Source organism: Lagenorhynchus albirostris, chromosome 3, assembly GCF_949774975.1.
Source record: "Lagenorhynchus albirostris chromosome 3, mLagAlb1.1, whole genome shotgun sequence".
NCBI classification, from domain to species: domain Eukaryota; kingdom Metazoa; phylum Chordata; class Mammalia; order Artiodactyla; family Delphinidae; genus Lagenorhynchus; species Lagenorhynchus albirostris.
Genome location: NC_083097.1, coordinates 470033 through 485730, shown reverse-complemented (window position 1 = coordinate 485730; position 15698 = coordinate 470033). Strand labels below are relative to the sequence as shown.

At 52.5% G+C, this 15698-nt stretch overlaps 1 protein-coding gene across 1 annotated transcript in view; it reads right to left on the bottom strand.

The window, feature by feature from the left end:
• CEP72 (centrosomal protein 72) overlaps positions 1-7697 on the bottom strand; it is a 32265-nt gene extending 24568 nt beyond the window's left edge. Inside the window, 3 exon segments of the mRNA XM_060145955.1 lie at positions 2263-2455; positions 2991-3118; positions 7619-7697. Of these exon segments, the coding sequence (XP_060001938.1) occupies positions 2263-2455; positions 2991-3118; positions 7619-7697 (400 nt within the window).
• Positions 7698-15698: the final 8001 nt, after the last annotated feature.

The window sequence follows — 15698 nt, the reverse complement described above, 5'->3', positions numbered from 1 at the left end:
TCACGCAGTCTCGTCCTTCTCATCTCCTCTTAACGCACATCCTGGGTGCTGGGCGAGGTTCCCAACCACACTGACACCCCTAGCAAGTGTCCACGGGCGAGGAGCCTGAACACACTGGAGAGAAGACGCCCTGGCCATGTGTTGGCGCCCAGGGTTTACATCCTCAGATCCTTGGGACCAGAACAGGAGACAGAGCCAAGTTTAAACTGTCCCCGCGTGTGCCCTGGGCCCAAGAAGACCCCACTCGTCCACAACTGCACCTCCTCAGAAGCACCCGAGGGGGGCTCCCCTCCCGAATGCCGGAGCTCGGCCCTCGGGATGGCTGCCACAGAGCTCCTAGAGAGCACTGAGCCCACGGCACCCCGGGAGGTGCACCAGCTCAGTGAGAAACGAGGGAACGAGGAGGTGCCCAGTACCCACTTCCACAGGTGTGGCCACCGCACAGCAGCCCCTCTGTCCTCTCAGGGACGCCATCCACCACACACCAGCCTGGGGCCTCCCGTCTCAGGGCCTGGACGCTGCCGTCGTGCCGACAACATGTGACTCTACTTGCCCAGCCTGAACTTCGCTTCCGCGTCAGTTCCACGTCCCTTACTCTGAGCATCCTTCTCTGGACGGTTCCACTCTAAATTCAAACTCAATATGACTAAAATCAGATGCAAACCCACCTTGCCCCCCAGACCGCATGCTCTCCTCACTGTGGCACTCTCCCAGACCCCGGCCCAGGGCGCCCCAGATCACTCTGGCGGCACCCTGCTGGGAGAGAGGGCCTCCGAGCGTCCCCCACTCCCGCACTGACTGGCCCCAGTTATGCTCCCGCCTCACGTCTGAAAGCACCTTTCACGTGTGGGAAGGCTCTCACAACCCCTTCTCTATACGAGCAGTCTAAGACTGAATTTACAACTTTCATCACAAACGGAAACAAATGATTTAAGACTGAAGACTGCAAAAACTTTCCATAAGGATTGTCACGCTTCTGAAAAAGAGTCAAATTCAATTGTTCACAGGACACATAATAGTCAAATAAAAGTTAGAACACAAGCACTTAATCCTCCCAAATATCTAAAAATTAACATTAAATGCTGAAATTCTAAGTAGGTTTGAAATTAAACAGCATGCCTCTGAGGGTCAGTGCCCCTAGGCCCAGGCAGGCACAGCCTAAGGGTGCGGCCAGGCTCCCCAGAGCTCGCGGCCCGCCAGGACCGGGGTCCAGGAGGTAAGCCAACGCACGCGCGCAGCTGGGGTGTTCATGAGACAAGCTGTGTGCGGCTGAAAGGTGCCGCCGGTGGGGTGTCTACAGGCCCTGGTAGACCCTGAAAGGACAAGAGCCATGGCCTGCCCACCATGGAGCCCAGCATTCACCTGACAGATGCTGCCATGATGTGGGTCTCATTTTGGTTTGGGTAGCTCAGTGCCTGGGAGGTGGAGACGCCCTGAAAGCCCCCCAGCCTCCCCAGGCAGTCAAGGGCCCTCAGGACGGAGAACACGCCGTGATCACTGGGGGCACAGAAGGACCACCCTCCTCCAATCAGACACCGCTGCACCACTAATCAGCACTTCACACAGGAGGACCCAGGTCTGAGACTCTAAGCCCCTCCTTCCCCAGGGTTTCCACGCCAGCATGCCCTCGGGCTCACGCTCCAGCTCTCTCCCCGGGAAGCGCGACATGGGGGCGGCATTAGCAGTGCCCTGGCCACACTGCTCACAGCAAAGTGGCTCCTGAGAGCAGGGACAGTGGGTGGGAAGACGCTGTGGCTTCCCCAAGCACAACCCTCCTGACTGGGCACGGCTGGTGGGCACCCTGGTCGCTCGGCCTGCGAGCCTGACAGATCCGGTTCTTTTAAGGCTACGGGCCACTGAGCCAAGGTGGTGACTGCACCTGCCAACAGGACCTCACACTCTCGTGCCTGTCACCTGGGGAGGGCGTGGCACGATGAACTTCTCGCCCGTGTCCTCCCAGGTGGACGTAAAACCAGGTTGAACCCAGGTGTCCAGCTGAGCCTGAGACGATGCCCAGGAGACCATGCCAGGAAACAGGGCACCAGGAACAGCCAGAAAGCAGAGCCAGCCCATGCCTGTGCCCGTGGCCCAGCAGCCATCTGTGGCCGCAAGGAAGGGGCTCCCTGCCACCCTCCAGGCAGCTCTCCTGTGAGAGGAGGAAATCAGCTTCCCTTTCCCGAAGGGTCAACAGCGCCATCACCCCAAGAACACGAGACACCCATCGGGCAGCACCAAGCGAGGCCCTGAGTGCGGCCGGCCCACCCAGCGGCCGCAGCCGTGGGAGCATGCGCACCACGAAGAGGCGGTAGTCAGACTTGCTCTCCACCACAGGGTGCAGCCGGAAGTCCACTTCCGCGAGCTCCGTTAAGCAGTGGAGCCGGAAGACCTCCGCCAGCGAGGAGATGCGGATGTGGTAGACGCTGAGACGCTGCAGCGCCGCCAGGTACTCCATGCCCTGCCAGGACAAACACGGCAAGACAGCCATTAACACGAACCAGCCCCCAACCTCCCAGACGCGCTCGAAACGCACACGCAGCATCACCGGGAGAGCAAGGGGGGGAAGGTATTGCTCAGCTGGGAGTCCTGCGCCCCCACGGTGAGACGGCCGCGCGTGCCGACCGCGGGGAGAGGACAGCCGACGCCTGCTGTGTGGATGACGAGAACGCCAGCTGATAAAGGACGAAGGGTGACTGGCGTGCACACATTCCTCTTTCGGGCCTTATCTTATTTCCCTTACAGATACAACCATCTTCATCAGAGAGCTATGACTTCTCGTTAAAGTAGTTCGAAGACATAACGTGATGCATAAGAAATCCAGCTCACAGCAAACACAAGAAAATCAGCGCAAGACTTACAATCACCGTGAAGTGTATGGCTTACAAGTACTAGAAGCAGAGTCATAAAACAGACTGCCTTATTTACCATAAATGTACTACCCACTGCTATTGACAGCAATACATTTTCTTTCTAGAAACAAACCCAAAACTTACCTCTAGACTAACCAAGGAGTTTCGTGAGAGATCTAGAGAATTTAGACCTATTAAATTCATCAAAGAATTTCCTAGGTGAGTAATCTTTTCTTGGTAAGTTCCAGGAATAGATAATGACCGAAGTTGAGCTAAGAATAGAAAATTAAGAGATTTTAAGTTTATTATTTTATTGAAAATAAATTACTGCAATAATTTATTCTCCCTCCAAAACCCTCTCACCAGGAAACCCTCCTAAGGGGGTTCCCACTTCCACACCTGACTGCTCAGCCCCATTGCCTGTGGGCCTCTGTGCAGGGATCGCAATCTGAAACCCACTCGGTAGCTGACCTGACCACCCGTGCTGTTACAGGTGAGGGCTGGCTGCACACGAGATGCACCGAACACCTCTACGTGGCACACCCGGTAAGCAGCTGTTAGACAAACATCACTACAAAAGGAAGCGTCTGTAATGAAAAAGACACTGTGTCTGGACACACCAGTATCTTCCCAGGAACTTTTGTTTTAAAACACATCTTGATTACATATGAAACTGGTTTTTGGGCTTCCAGTTCCAGACAAGACAGAGGAGACATATTTCACCCTATTCCTCCCCATTTATTAGACCTAAAAACCCTGGACAAGAACACGGGAAGCAACTCTGAAGCGTGGCGACTCTGAAGCGTGGGGACTGTCTAGGGACCTGAAGAAAATGGTCGAGCACTGAGGGTTGGTTTTGTTCTGTCTCCTGTACATCCCGATCTGAGTGCAAGAGAAGCTGGCCACCCAGAAACACCCAAGGACACCTACCAAAAGATACGGGTAAGCCTGCTGTCCGTGGTCAAAGGACCAGGAGGGGTGGCCTTGCAGGACAGACTCCTGACAACCTCAGCCCCACTCCAGCCCAACGCCAAGAAAAAAAAAAATGTACCTCGTATACCTGGCCTCGCACGGTGGCCAGCACCAGGGCAGTGTGAGTGGACATGACTACTGCCCTGGACTGGCTGTAAGGAGGCATCTGCAGATGCTACGTGTGTGACAGGGGCCTGGCCACCACCTCAGCAACAAGGCAGCACCCAGGCAGTGCCAGTACTGAGTAACAAGATTTAAATAGGAAGCAGAGTCCCAATCAAAATGGCCAATCAAAAATGATCAAGAACTAGGATAATCTCAATCTGAATGAGAGAAAACAATCAATAGATACCAATAATGCGATGACAGAAATTAGAATTATCTAACAAGCATTTTAAAGCAACTGATATACAGATACTTCAATGAGCAATTATGAACATGAATGAAGAAAACAGCGGTTCTTGGCAAAGAAACAGAAGATGTAAAGAAGAAACAAACAAATTTCAGAAATGAAAAATATAATAACTGAAAGAAACAAACAAAAAACCATGGGAGCAGCTCAATAACAGAATGGAGATGACAGAGGAAAAAATTCAAAGAGAGAAAATGCAAAGATAAACTGAACAAAATTGTCCTATCTGACCACCAGAAAGAAAACAGACTTTAAAAAAATGAACAGAGCCTCAGGGGCCTGTGGAAGAAGAAAAAGCAATCTAACATTCATGTCATTGGGGTCCCAGTGGAGATCCAATCAGAGTTTAAAGAAGAAAAGAAAAACAGTATGGCTAAAAATAAAAAATTTTAAGTTAAAGAAATAATGGCTGAAAACTTCCCAAATTTGGCAAAACACATAAACCTACACATTCAAGAAGTTGAGAAAACCCCAAACAGAATAAAGGCAAAAACTGACACATCAGAATCAAACTTCTGAACACTAAAGACAATGAAAGAATCTTGAGAGCAACAGAGAGAGAGGCATTACCCAGAAGGAGAAACAACTCCCATGGCAGGGCGTTACTCCTCAGAAACCATGGTGCTGAAACAAAGGAAGTGCTCTCACATTTTTCCATTGCTGAAAGAAAAGAACTTTAAACTCAGAAATCTATATCCACCAAAAACAGCCTTCAGGACTAAAGGTGAAATATAGATATTCTCAAATGAAGAAACACTAAGAGAATCTGTCACCAGCACACCTCCCTAAGATAACTGCTAAAGAAAGATCTTCAAACATTAAGGAAAGATAAAAGAAGGAAACCTGGGACATCAGGAATGAAGAAGGAATAATGAAACAGGTAAACATGTGGGTCAGTGTTTCCTCCTAAGCTATTTAAACTGTTGGCTGACTATAAAAAGAAAACGTCATATCATTACTGTGGTTCTCAGGTATGCAGGGGAAATGTCTAGACAACTAAATTATAAAGTGGGAAGATAATGAAACCTAAATGGTGGTAAAATTTCTATATTGACCTGACGTGATAAACCGTTCACACAAGTAGACTGTGCTAAATCACATACTGTATACTGTAATTTGTAGAGCAACCACTAAAAAAGCTATACAAAGAGATATGCTCAGAAATATAATAGGTAAATCAAAATGGAATACTAAAAATACTCAAGTAAACCACAGGAAGGCAGGAAATTGGAAACAAAAGAAGAAAAACAAAGGGAACAAACAGAAAAAAAAATAAATGTCTCACTTAAGCTCTGCTGTATTAACACATTAAATGTAAATGGTCTAAATACACTATAAAAGATAGGGATTGGCACTGTAGATTAAAAATGATATACAGTATACACTGTCTACAAGAAACTCATTTCAAATATTATGATATAGGTAGGTTTAAAGGTGAAATAGCACATAGATGGGTAAAGACATACCCTGCAAACACCAAACCAAAGAAAGCTGGAGTGGCTACACTAATATCAGATAAAGTGGATATCTCACTGTAGAAAATTATCAGGGATAAGGAGGAATAATACTACATATGCTACAAGGGTCACCCCAACAAGAAGACATAAAAATTGTAAATATGTATGCACCAAATAGCACAGCTTTGGTGCATACATATTTAGGATCTTTAAGTGAAAAGAGAAACAGATACATCCACAATTAGAGTCAGGGGTCTCAATACCCCTCTTCTGGTAATTAAGAGAATCACTAGACAGAAAATCAGCAAGGATACAAAAGAACTGAACAACGTCACAAGTCAACAAGATCAAAAATTGACATTTATATAACACTCCAGTCAATGACACAGTACACATTCTTTCCAAGTGCACTTGGAACATTATAGACCAGATCTTGGGCCATAAAACAAACTTCAAATTTAAAACAATTAAGATCATACAGAGTATGTTTTCTGACCATAATGGAATCACACCAGAATCAATAACAAAAAGAAAAAAATACCAAACAAACTAGGAAAACCTCCAATCACACAAAAATGAAAAGAACACACTTCTGAACAATCCATAGGTCAAAGAGGAAGTCAAGGGAAATACACAAACACAGTGAACTAAATGAAAATACAACATAACAAAACTTGTGGATTCAGCTAAAGTTGTGCTTAGAGGGAAACTTATAGCACTAAAATGTTTATATTATATTAAAAAAGGTCTCAAATCAGAAATCTAAACTTTCATCTCAAGAATCAAGAAAAAGAAGAGCAAAATAAATGCAAAGCAGCAGAAAGAAGAAAATTATACAGAATCAATGAAATTTGAAACCAGAAAACCAATGGAGAAAAAACAAAAGTTGGCTCATTGAAAAGATTAATGAAATCCATAAACCTCCAGAAAGACCAAGAAAGAGAAGACAGAGATGACGAATAACATGGACCGGAAGAAGGGTATCACTACAGACCCCAGAGACATTAACAGGCTAATAAGGAAATACCACAAACTCTACACACATAAATTTAACAACTTAGATGAAATGAACCAGTTTTGCAAAACCCCAAACAACTATAACTCACCTAAGATGAAGGTGATGATACAAACAGTTCTATAATGACTTGAGAAACTGAATTTGTCATTTAAAAGCTTCAAATACAGAAATTTCCAGGCCCATAACGTCACTGGAAAACTCCATCAAACAAAGAAGAATCGGCTCCAATTTCACACAATCTCTTCTGGAAAACAGAAGAAGGGGCAATTTACCAACTATTTCATGAGTTGGGCATTACGTGGACGACAAAACTAGACAAAAACAGGAAAACAGAAAACTAGCGAGCCGTATCCCTCAGGACATGGGCCCACAGGTGCTCAGCACAGGAGCAGCAGGGGCCGGGACACCCTGGAGTCCTACTAAAGGAGGGCACGCTCCTCCTCCAGACACGAAGGCGCGCCAAGCTTTTTCAGAAAATCGGCCCAACGCACCTTATTAACGGGGAAAGAAAGCCCAAGTGACCTTATCGGTCAAGGCGAAAAGCACTGGCGCAAGGGCTCAGCAAACCGGCTCGGAAGAGCTCCCCGCGGGCGGTCTGCGAGGGCGAGCTTGGCCCCCACCTCTCCGGGGACTCAGCGCGGAACCCCTGCCCCTCCCCCACCCTCCCCCACTTCGGGCCCCCCAGGCCTGCCCCTCACACCCCCCCGCTGCTCCGGGCTCCCCACCCGCTCCCGGCCTGCCCCGCAGCCCACCCCTCACCCTCGCCCCACCAGGCCTGCGACCGTTCGGGAACCGCCGTCGCGTTTCGGCACCTCTGGCCCGACCGGTCCGCCGACACCTCGGCGGGAAGCTCGCGCCCCCGGCCAGCGCCGCCCACCCGTCCGCCGCCCGCCGCCCGCCACCCGCCGCGCACCCAGGCCGCGGTGAGGCGCCAGCCCGGTCTTCCCCCAGATCTTCTCTTCACACAGAACCAGCCGTCCCGCCGGCGCCATTCTTTCAAACGGCGCACACCTGTCCGCGCCTGCGTGCTGTGGCTGCCGACGGCCGAGGCGCGGGGCCAGGATCCAGGGTGGGACCGGGGGGCGGGGCCAGGGGGCGGATCGAGGCCGAGGGGGCGGGGAGGGGCGTGGCCAAGGACCTCTGCGGGGTGGGGGGTGTGAGCAAGTGGACGAAGCTGCCGGGAGGAAACGTTAGGGGAAGTCGGTGCCGCCCCAGGGCTTACCTGGGAACTCGACGCACTTGGAGACCTCGCATCACCTGGGCACCTGCCCCACCTGGGGACCCTACCCACCCCCAGATTCGCCTGCGTCCTGGGCTGCGGGCGCCCCAGGTTCTGCGCGAGGGCTCCTCACGTGGGCTCGCAGTGCTCTCCCGCCACGGTCAGGTGACTCAGCGGCAGCGGGTCCTGCTCTGCCCCCATCCTCAGTTTCTAGGTAATGAAATCTGGGGTCTGGCCTTGAAACTCATCAGCTGACCGAGGGGTTCACGGCGTGTCCGGCTTACTGGGCCCTTTGTGGAGCACCTTTAGGGAAGACTTCCCTTACAGTCTGGATCTGCCCCAGCCAGCGCGAGCCCTGGGGGTGCCCCCTCCCTCCCGGGTCACCCCAGAGGGTGCCCCTACTGCCTCTCACCCCAGATTTGACTGGCCTGTGGCAACATCCCCTGGCATGTCACAGCCTGGGGGGTGGCATAGGGGGGTGTAGGTGGGCTTGTAGGGCCAGGGGTGAAGGGCAGGTATAGACACTCAGGGGTGAGGGGCAGTGGTGTAGACAAGGGAAGTATGGCAGAGGGTGTAGGGCAGGGGCGAAGACGGGGGTGTAGAGGAGAGGTACGGGGTATGCGCAGGGGCTGGGGTGGGGGGGGGGCATCAGGGTGCCTGAGTCTCTCCTGAGCGCAGCGGGGCTTCAAGCCTGCTGCACCAGGTCCGTGGGGCTTTGCCATTTACGGAGGCCGGCAAAGACTCAGCGATATTTTGAGTCTGGATTGCCAAGTGACTGCCCACAGTTCCAGGCCACATATTGCCATCATCTCACTTCCTACAAGACCGTGGAGGGACTCGGGCACACCCGAGGCCTGGCATGTGGTCACCAACCAGGTGCCCCCTGAGTGGAGCTGGTGCAGCCAGGAGGCTAGAAACTAAGCAAATATCCCGCTCTCAGAAGTAAACGGAAGCAAACAAAAGGCTTCTGTCGCTGTCCTCCGCCCCCCCCCCGGCCCCCGAGAAAAACGGCTTGTCAGCAAGGGCACAGCCCACACGCCAAACATCACTGCTTCCTCCTGCTGCAGGTCACTTCAGGCCGGGCACCCAGTCTCAAGTCCTCTACAGCTTTCTAGAACATTCCAGGGAGGCTTCCAGGCCCCTCAGCCTTGAGCCAGAGTCGGGCAGTCCATCCCAGGGTGAAGGCTGGTGACAGAGATGGAGACCCAAGGACAGGCCCACGCCGGTCCTGCGGACTGGGCAGCCAGAGGGGTCCTCCAGGGGCTGGCGGCCTGGAGCATCTTGGACTTCCCTTACTCTTTGACTGGCCTCGGCTGGGAGGGGGTGGGGGCGGGAGGAGAAGGGGCAATCTCCCACCTTCCCCCAGAGAGCAGAGCTGTCCAGGCCCCAGAACCAGAGCGGCTGTGGCGCTGGCCACGCACTCCGGGAACTGCGTGAGCTCTCATGTCACCACCTCTCCACCCTGGGGTGAACGCCAGCACAGTCACTTCACCCACGAGGAAACATCAACCAGCTGGGTGCGACCGGACTGAGAATCAGTGTCAGACCCGAGCCCAGCCCTGGGTTGCTTCTGCACCAGGCCCTCCAAACGGGAGGCAGGGAGCCTCTGGGAGCCTGAAGACAGACCCACACAACCACGGCTCCAGACACCACTGAACTCACACGCGCCCCCGTTCACACTCGCACACCCTGACACTCACACATCCTCACAAACCTCCGACAATCGAGCTCCAACTCGGACGACCATTCCCCGGCCGGATGGCAGGAACCCACCCTGGTCCCACGCGAGGCACTGCCCAGAAGGCGGTGCTCCACCCTGGACCAAGTGAGAGGCATCTGATCAAGGACAGCTGCTCGCTGGTTCTGATGCTTATTCGTTCATAAATGTTGAACGAAAGAGCCTTTTCGCGGCTGCTTTTCTACACAAGATCAGTACCGACATGTGTGACTTGTCAATGCATCGTTTTGCCGACTAACCTCTATCCAAAGTGTGACGTGAGACGGAGTGTGAGGACCTTCCTGCGGCTGTTGGAAGGCAAGCAGGGGCGAGAGGGGGTGGGGGCTCATGTAAACATCCTACCGTCGTGACTAGCTCCTCTGAACACAGAGGACGGGGTTTGTGTTCACCTGCGAGTGAAAACATTTGTATCTAGCTGAGCTATCAGTTAAGATGCAAGTAAAACCCAGCTGGGGCGGGCCTGACGTAAGGACACCCGGCTGGAGTCCCCAGGGTGGGCTGGGCTCAGCTTGGCTGGCTGGCAGCCAAACCTCTGTCCTGGACACTCGGCCACGCAGCTCACTTCCCAAGAGGCAGGATCCTTCCCGGCTGCGTCCAGCGAAGACTCCTGTTTCCATGCCCTGCCTGCGGAGCCCGTAGCCCGAAGGGTCTCCCGTCCTGCTGGCCTGGGCCATCCCCAGAGCTTGTGAGCCACCTCCGTGCCTAGCACCTTCCAGGTGGGAGCTGCCCCTGTGCACACGCCCTGCCCCTCGCACAACTGCTCACCGACGGGGGGAGATACAGGGATGAGGGGCACACCTCAGCCATGATCCCAGGGTCCCCAGCCCTCCTGAGGACGAGGCCCCCTCCGTCAGGTCTGGGCACCCGCGGCCTTCTCCCCACCTCTGAGGCTCTAGTGAGCGCAGGGCTCAGGGGCCCTTTGGACCAGGCGGATTATGGCCAGGGTAACCAGGCCTCGGAGGCCTGCTCCCCACCCTGGTCCTTCCCCGCCAGCCTATTTCAGCCGCCCTAACTGCTTCCCGAGAGCTCGCCTGCACTGACCCTGTAGATCCCAGTATCGCCCTGCCTGCTGCCGCTATACCGGTTCCTGTTGGACTCGGAGCCCTCACCTGGCAGAGGTTGGCAAGCACACGGCAAGAGGGCAGGCACTGCCATGCTTTTGTGGGTCATTGGTTACATCCGCTTTATGGTGGGCAGCATGGAGGGCAGCAGGTGGGACTGAGACCCAGGCACTCAGGTTGAACAGTGCAGCTGGAGGCGGGGCCTGTCGTGAGGGGGGCCAGCCCACCCGTGATCACTCTGAGGGGCCGTGGGCAGGCTCCCTGGCTCTTGTGTCCGGGGCAAGCTGCTCTCCGGACCGAGTCTTCTCATCTCTAGAAAAAAAATAACAGGGCTCTCGAGGGGATGGGTGGTTCCCAGCCCTCTTCAACCTTGTCTAGTTCCAATGGAGAGGGTGGAGAACCTCTTACATCTCTTACAGCTACGGTTGGCCACTTCTGGCTGATAAGAAGTAAGCATGAGGCTACAGTGGCATTTGGGGGTAAAGTTTTGATATTCTGGGAAAAGAGATAAGTGTAGGTGACACATGCCAGGCCCCCCTTCTTCTTGCCTTGACACAGTTGTGATGGCTGGAGCTGCAGCAGCCATCCTGGGACAATGAGGGGCTAAGACACCGGCATCGCAGAGGTGCCCAACCTGGGCTCCAAACCAGTGCCAGTCCCTGAACCTCCAGCCTCCTGGCTCAGTGAGAAGAGACTAGTGAGAGTGACCATTGCTGCAGCTGAATGCATTCCCACCCGATCCTGGGGTCTGCTGAGGTAGCAGATGAAAAGTGTGTGGCATAGACTGGACCAGTCAAGAATGTTCGTAGGACATGGGCCGTAAGGCAGAAGTGTAGCGGCGACTGTGCCAAAGGAAGACTCCCTTTCCACTCGGGAGAGACAAGACATGGTCCCAGAGGAAGAAGGGGAGGGGGCGTGGAGCCGTGTGTTTCGAGCAGAAGAGTGGGGAGTGAGAGGCCCCCACGTGGCCCCAGGCTCAGTCAGAGAGGAGGAGCCGGATGGGGCAGACCTGTCACTCCCTCTGCCCAGGGGTCCAAGTGTGGCTCCGAGTGGGGGTCCAGCCTGGCTGAGTCCAGGTGCTTCGTGTAGATGATGGAGCAGATCAGGGCGAAGTACAAACAAAACTCGAAACTTAACTAACTGGTTTCCCAACTACAAAGTGAGTGAGAAATCTGAAGCCACCCTCCTGCCCTTTGTCATTTGTAATGATCAACAGTTGAAATAAATAGGGATGCGACCCCCAGAGCGCAGACTAAACCCAGGTAGTATCAGAAAAACAAAGTGGAAGGAAATCTTTGCCTTCAGGAAGCTTACAGTTTACTGGGTAGTGTGTACTCGAAAAGGCTATTTTGGGAAAATTTTTGTGAAACTGAAAAATGCGCCCTTCCCCCCAGAGAGTCCATGCAAGACCCCTGGGACCTCTGAATGCTACCTTATATGGCAAAAGGTGAGATTAAGTTAAGGATGTTGGGAGGATTTTATCCTGGGTTATCTGGATGGGCCCTAACGCAATCACGAGAGATGGAAAAGAAGACACACGCTACACACGCTCGGGACCCCACGAGGCAGAGGTTGGCATGATGAGGCCACGAGCCCAGGGACGCCTGGAGCCCCCAGCACCTGGAAGAGGCAGGAAGGACCCTCCCCAAGACCCTGCGGAGGGAGAGTGGGCCTGTGACACAGGTGCCTGTCTGCGTGGTCATGGCGAACCTGCACGTGAGCCGCTGAGAAGAGGCTCCACAGGGTCCTGAGTCCTCTCACATCTCAGGGGCTCCTGGAGTAACTGGGAGGCCCCAGGCAGGCCCTGTGCCCGCTCTGCCTGCCGGCGAGAGGGGACTTCGTCAGCCACGGAGTCTTCATGGGGCGTTTTCTGGGCCAGCGACCACCACGGGGTGAGGGGCACTGCTTCTCACGCGCTTGGTTCCCAACCTCAGCTCCTCACACGGAAGGAGACCAACTCCCAAGAGACCCTGGACCCTGGAACACCGGAATGGAGGGGAAGCTCACTTTGTCGCTGGCCCGCTGCAGAGGGGCCCAGGAGCACACTCCCTGGGGCCGGGTCCCCTGCGTATCACCTGAAGTGCCACCTTCCTCGGGACCCCGAGGAAAAGGCTGAGTTGTCTCCCGTGGATTATGTGCTGTTTTCTGTACTTATTTAACCTCAGGTAACCATTTTCAGAACTCAGTCTCTGGTACCGATTTCGTTCAAAGGCCTCTTTTCAGTCTCAAGAAGCAGGAAGCAATATCCTTTCAAAAACCAATTCGCCACATATTTTGGCTCATTAAATAAATAGTTTAACTCTGGACCCAGTTGATTTTTGAGGGAGTAAACAACGGGTTGACTCACCTGTTTGCAGCCCCTGTCCTCCCGGACCTTTGAAGTCCCTGGGAGGGACCTCCACCTGGCCCGCGAGTGGGGTCCGGCCGCACCCCGCAGATACACACCTGAATCCTCACCAATTTCGCAGAGGGTCAGAAATGGGCTTGTAATTTGCTGACATACCCTCTGCTCGGAGCCCCAGGTGGGGTGCACAGCATGACACGCCCTGCAGAGAAACTGTCAGAAGGATGAAAAGCGCCACGGAAACCACTGAGGGGGCAGGACAGGACGCGGCGCTGGGCAGGTCCCTACTTTCACTGTGGGCGTTTGAGCAAAGAGCTGATGAGCTGAGGTTAGCTGTCCATACCGTGGGCCCCGCGGGAAGGTGTGGGGCAGAGAGGAGCCGGGCGGCGTCGCTGTGGCCGGCACAGGCGGGGGAACCTCGTCCACCCCAGGGCTGCACTGCACCGCCGGTGCCAGCCACTGTCGAAGCCACAAAGCCAAATCAGTACTTGTTTCCCCTTCCACCATTTGCTTCTCCTCGCCCGAGTGACTTTTCTGCTGACCCTCCTTGACCCTCCACTGCCCCACTTAACCTTCTGGTGCCTTTGGTCTTTACCCATGTTTGGACAGACCCACAGGGCACAAAGCCAAAGGGCAAGTGTTACACAAACACGTGTTTCATTTAGTTTTTTAAAATAAACGTCAGATCAGTTATTTAAGTAGTCAAATGGTTGGTTTCATACCCTTGAGCAGAAATATCTATAGGTATTGGAAGAATAAATAATTAAATTGGGAGTAGGAATCCAAAGAAGCAGAATAGACAAGTAGTTGAAATATGTAAACAGATATCTTTCAATTTTTAGTAGTTTTCAATTTTGTTGTTTACACGTTGATAAGTTGATTTATTAATTTTGGTGAATATTAACTGGATTCTTTAAGTGGTTCATTTTCTAATTCTTGAAGTGAACATGGAACTGGTTTATGGGATAATTTCTAACCCACACGAAAAGTTGTGTGTCATTAAGTTCAGCGAACACATCAGAAGGACATAGTAGAAAGCAGATGAAGACCATAACGTAACATTCAAAAGGAGCTAAAGAAAACAAAATTATAGGGCTTTCCTGGTGGCGCAGTAGTTAAGAATCCGCCTGCCAATGCAAGGGACACAGGTTCGAGCCCTGGTCCGGGAAGATCCCACATGCCTCGGAGCAACTAAGCCCGTGAGCCACAACGACTGACACTGCACTCTAGAACCCGTGAGCCACAACTACTGAAGCCCACATGCCTAGAGCCCGTGCTCCACAACAAAAGAAGCCACCGCAATGAGAAGCCCGCGCACCGCAACAAAGAGTAGCCCCCGCTCGCGGCAACTAGAGAAAGCCACGTGCAGCAACAAAGACCCAACGCAGCCAAAAATAAATAAACTTATTTTTTTTAAAAAAAGAAAGAAACATGGGCTTCCCTGGTGGCGCAGTGGTTGAGAGCCTGCCTGCTGATGCAGGGGACGTGGGTTCGTGCCCCGGTCCGGGAAGATCCCACATGCGGCGGAGCGGCTGGGCCCGTGAGCCATGGCCGCTGAGCCTGCGTGTCCGGAGCCTGTGCTCCGCAACAGGAGAGGCCACAGCAGTGAGAGGCCCGCGTACTGCAAAAAAAAAAATAATAATAAAATAAAAAAAGAAAGAAACAAAGTGATAAAAACCATGAAAGAACAACATAATTTAGAATTAGGACAACTTAGAAGTAAAGTGATTGGAGAAAGTGAATATTTGAAAACAGATGACCAAACTCAGGAAAGAGTTTTAAATATTTTTAAAATTTAAAGAAGACTAAACCAGAAGCAACACAACTGTGAAAAATCACAACGGATATTGCCTTAAGAGAAATGAAAGAGATGAAGAATGTTTTTTAAACTAAGAGTTGCAGGAAGAGGAGGAAAGGATTGAAGAGGAAGGAACTGCAGAGAAAATGAGCAGAGACCCAGGGACACACGCCCCTGAGGAAGGAATCGAGGCCACCAACGAGAACCATAGCACAAAGAAGACTTCCAGGAAGAAGAAAAGTCACTTGAAAACATGTATTGAAAGATTTCACCGAGCACTGGAAAAACGGTCCAGAGTGACCAGCCCTGAGGCAGCCATCAATGGAATTAGTGCACTTTGCAGCAGAAGGGACGTTACTTGGTCATCAAGACAAAAGGACCAAGTCACTGGTAAAGGGAAGAAAATCAGTGTCATCTTTCTACCAGATAATCAAGGAAAGAGAATAGAGGCCCGGACTTCAATCCAGCCAGACTGACCTCAAGGGTTAACAGAAGGGCCGAAGACTAGCAGTGTGACCCCCAGCCCTCAGGGCATGCTCTTGGTGTCAGGAGCCCGTGCTGAGGAGTCCGCTGCAGCCGTGCTCAGCAACCATTCTCCTACGGGGATAGATGGTAAATATTCTGGACTCTGAGGGCCAAGAGGCAAATTGAGCCTATTGTGTGGGTTCTTATGTGACCATCTAAAATATAAAAACCATTCTTACTGGGGGTCTCATAAAAATAGGCACTGGGCTTGGTGCCGCCCTTGAGTAGGTTCGCTGGTCTCTGTACTGGAGAGCTGGCCTCAGACAACCGAAAAGACCGGTGTGTGTGTGGCGGGGGGGGTGGGGTAC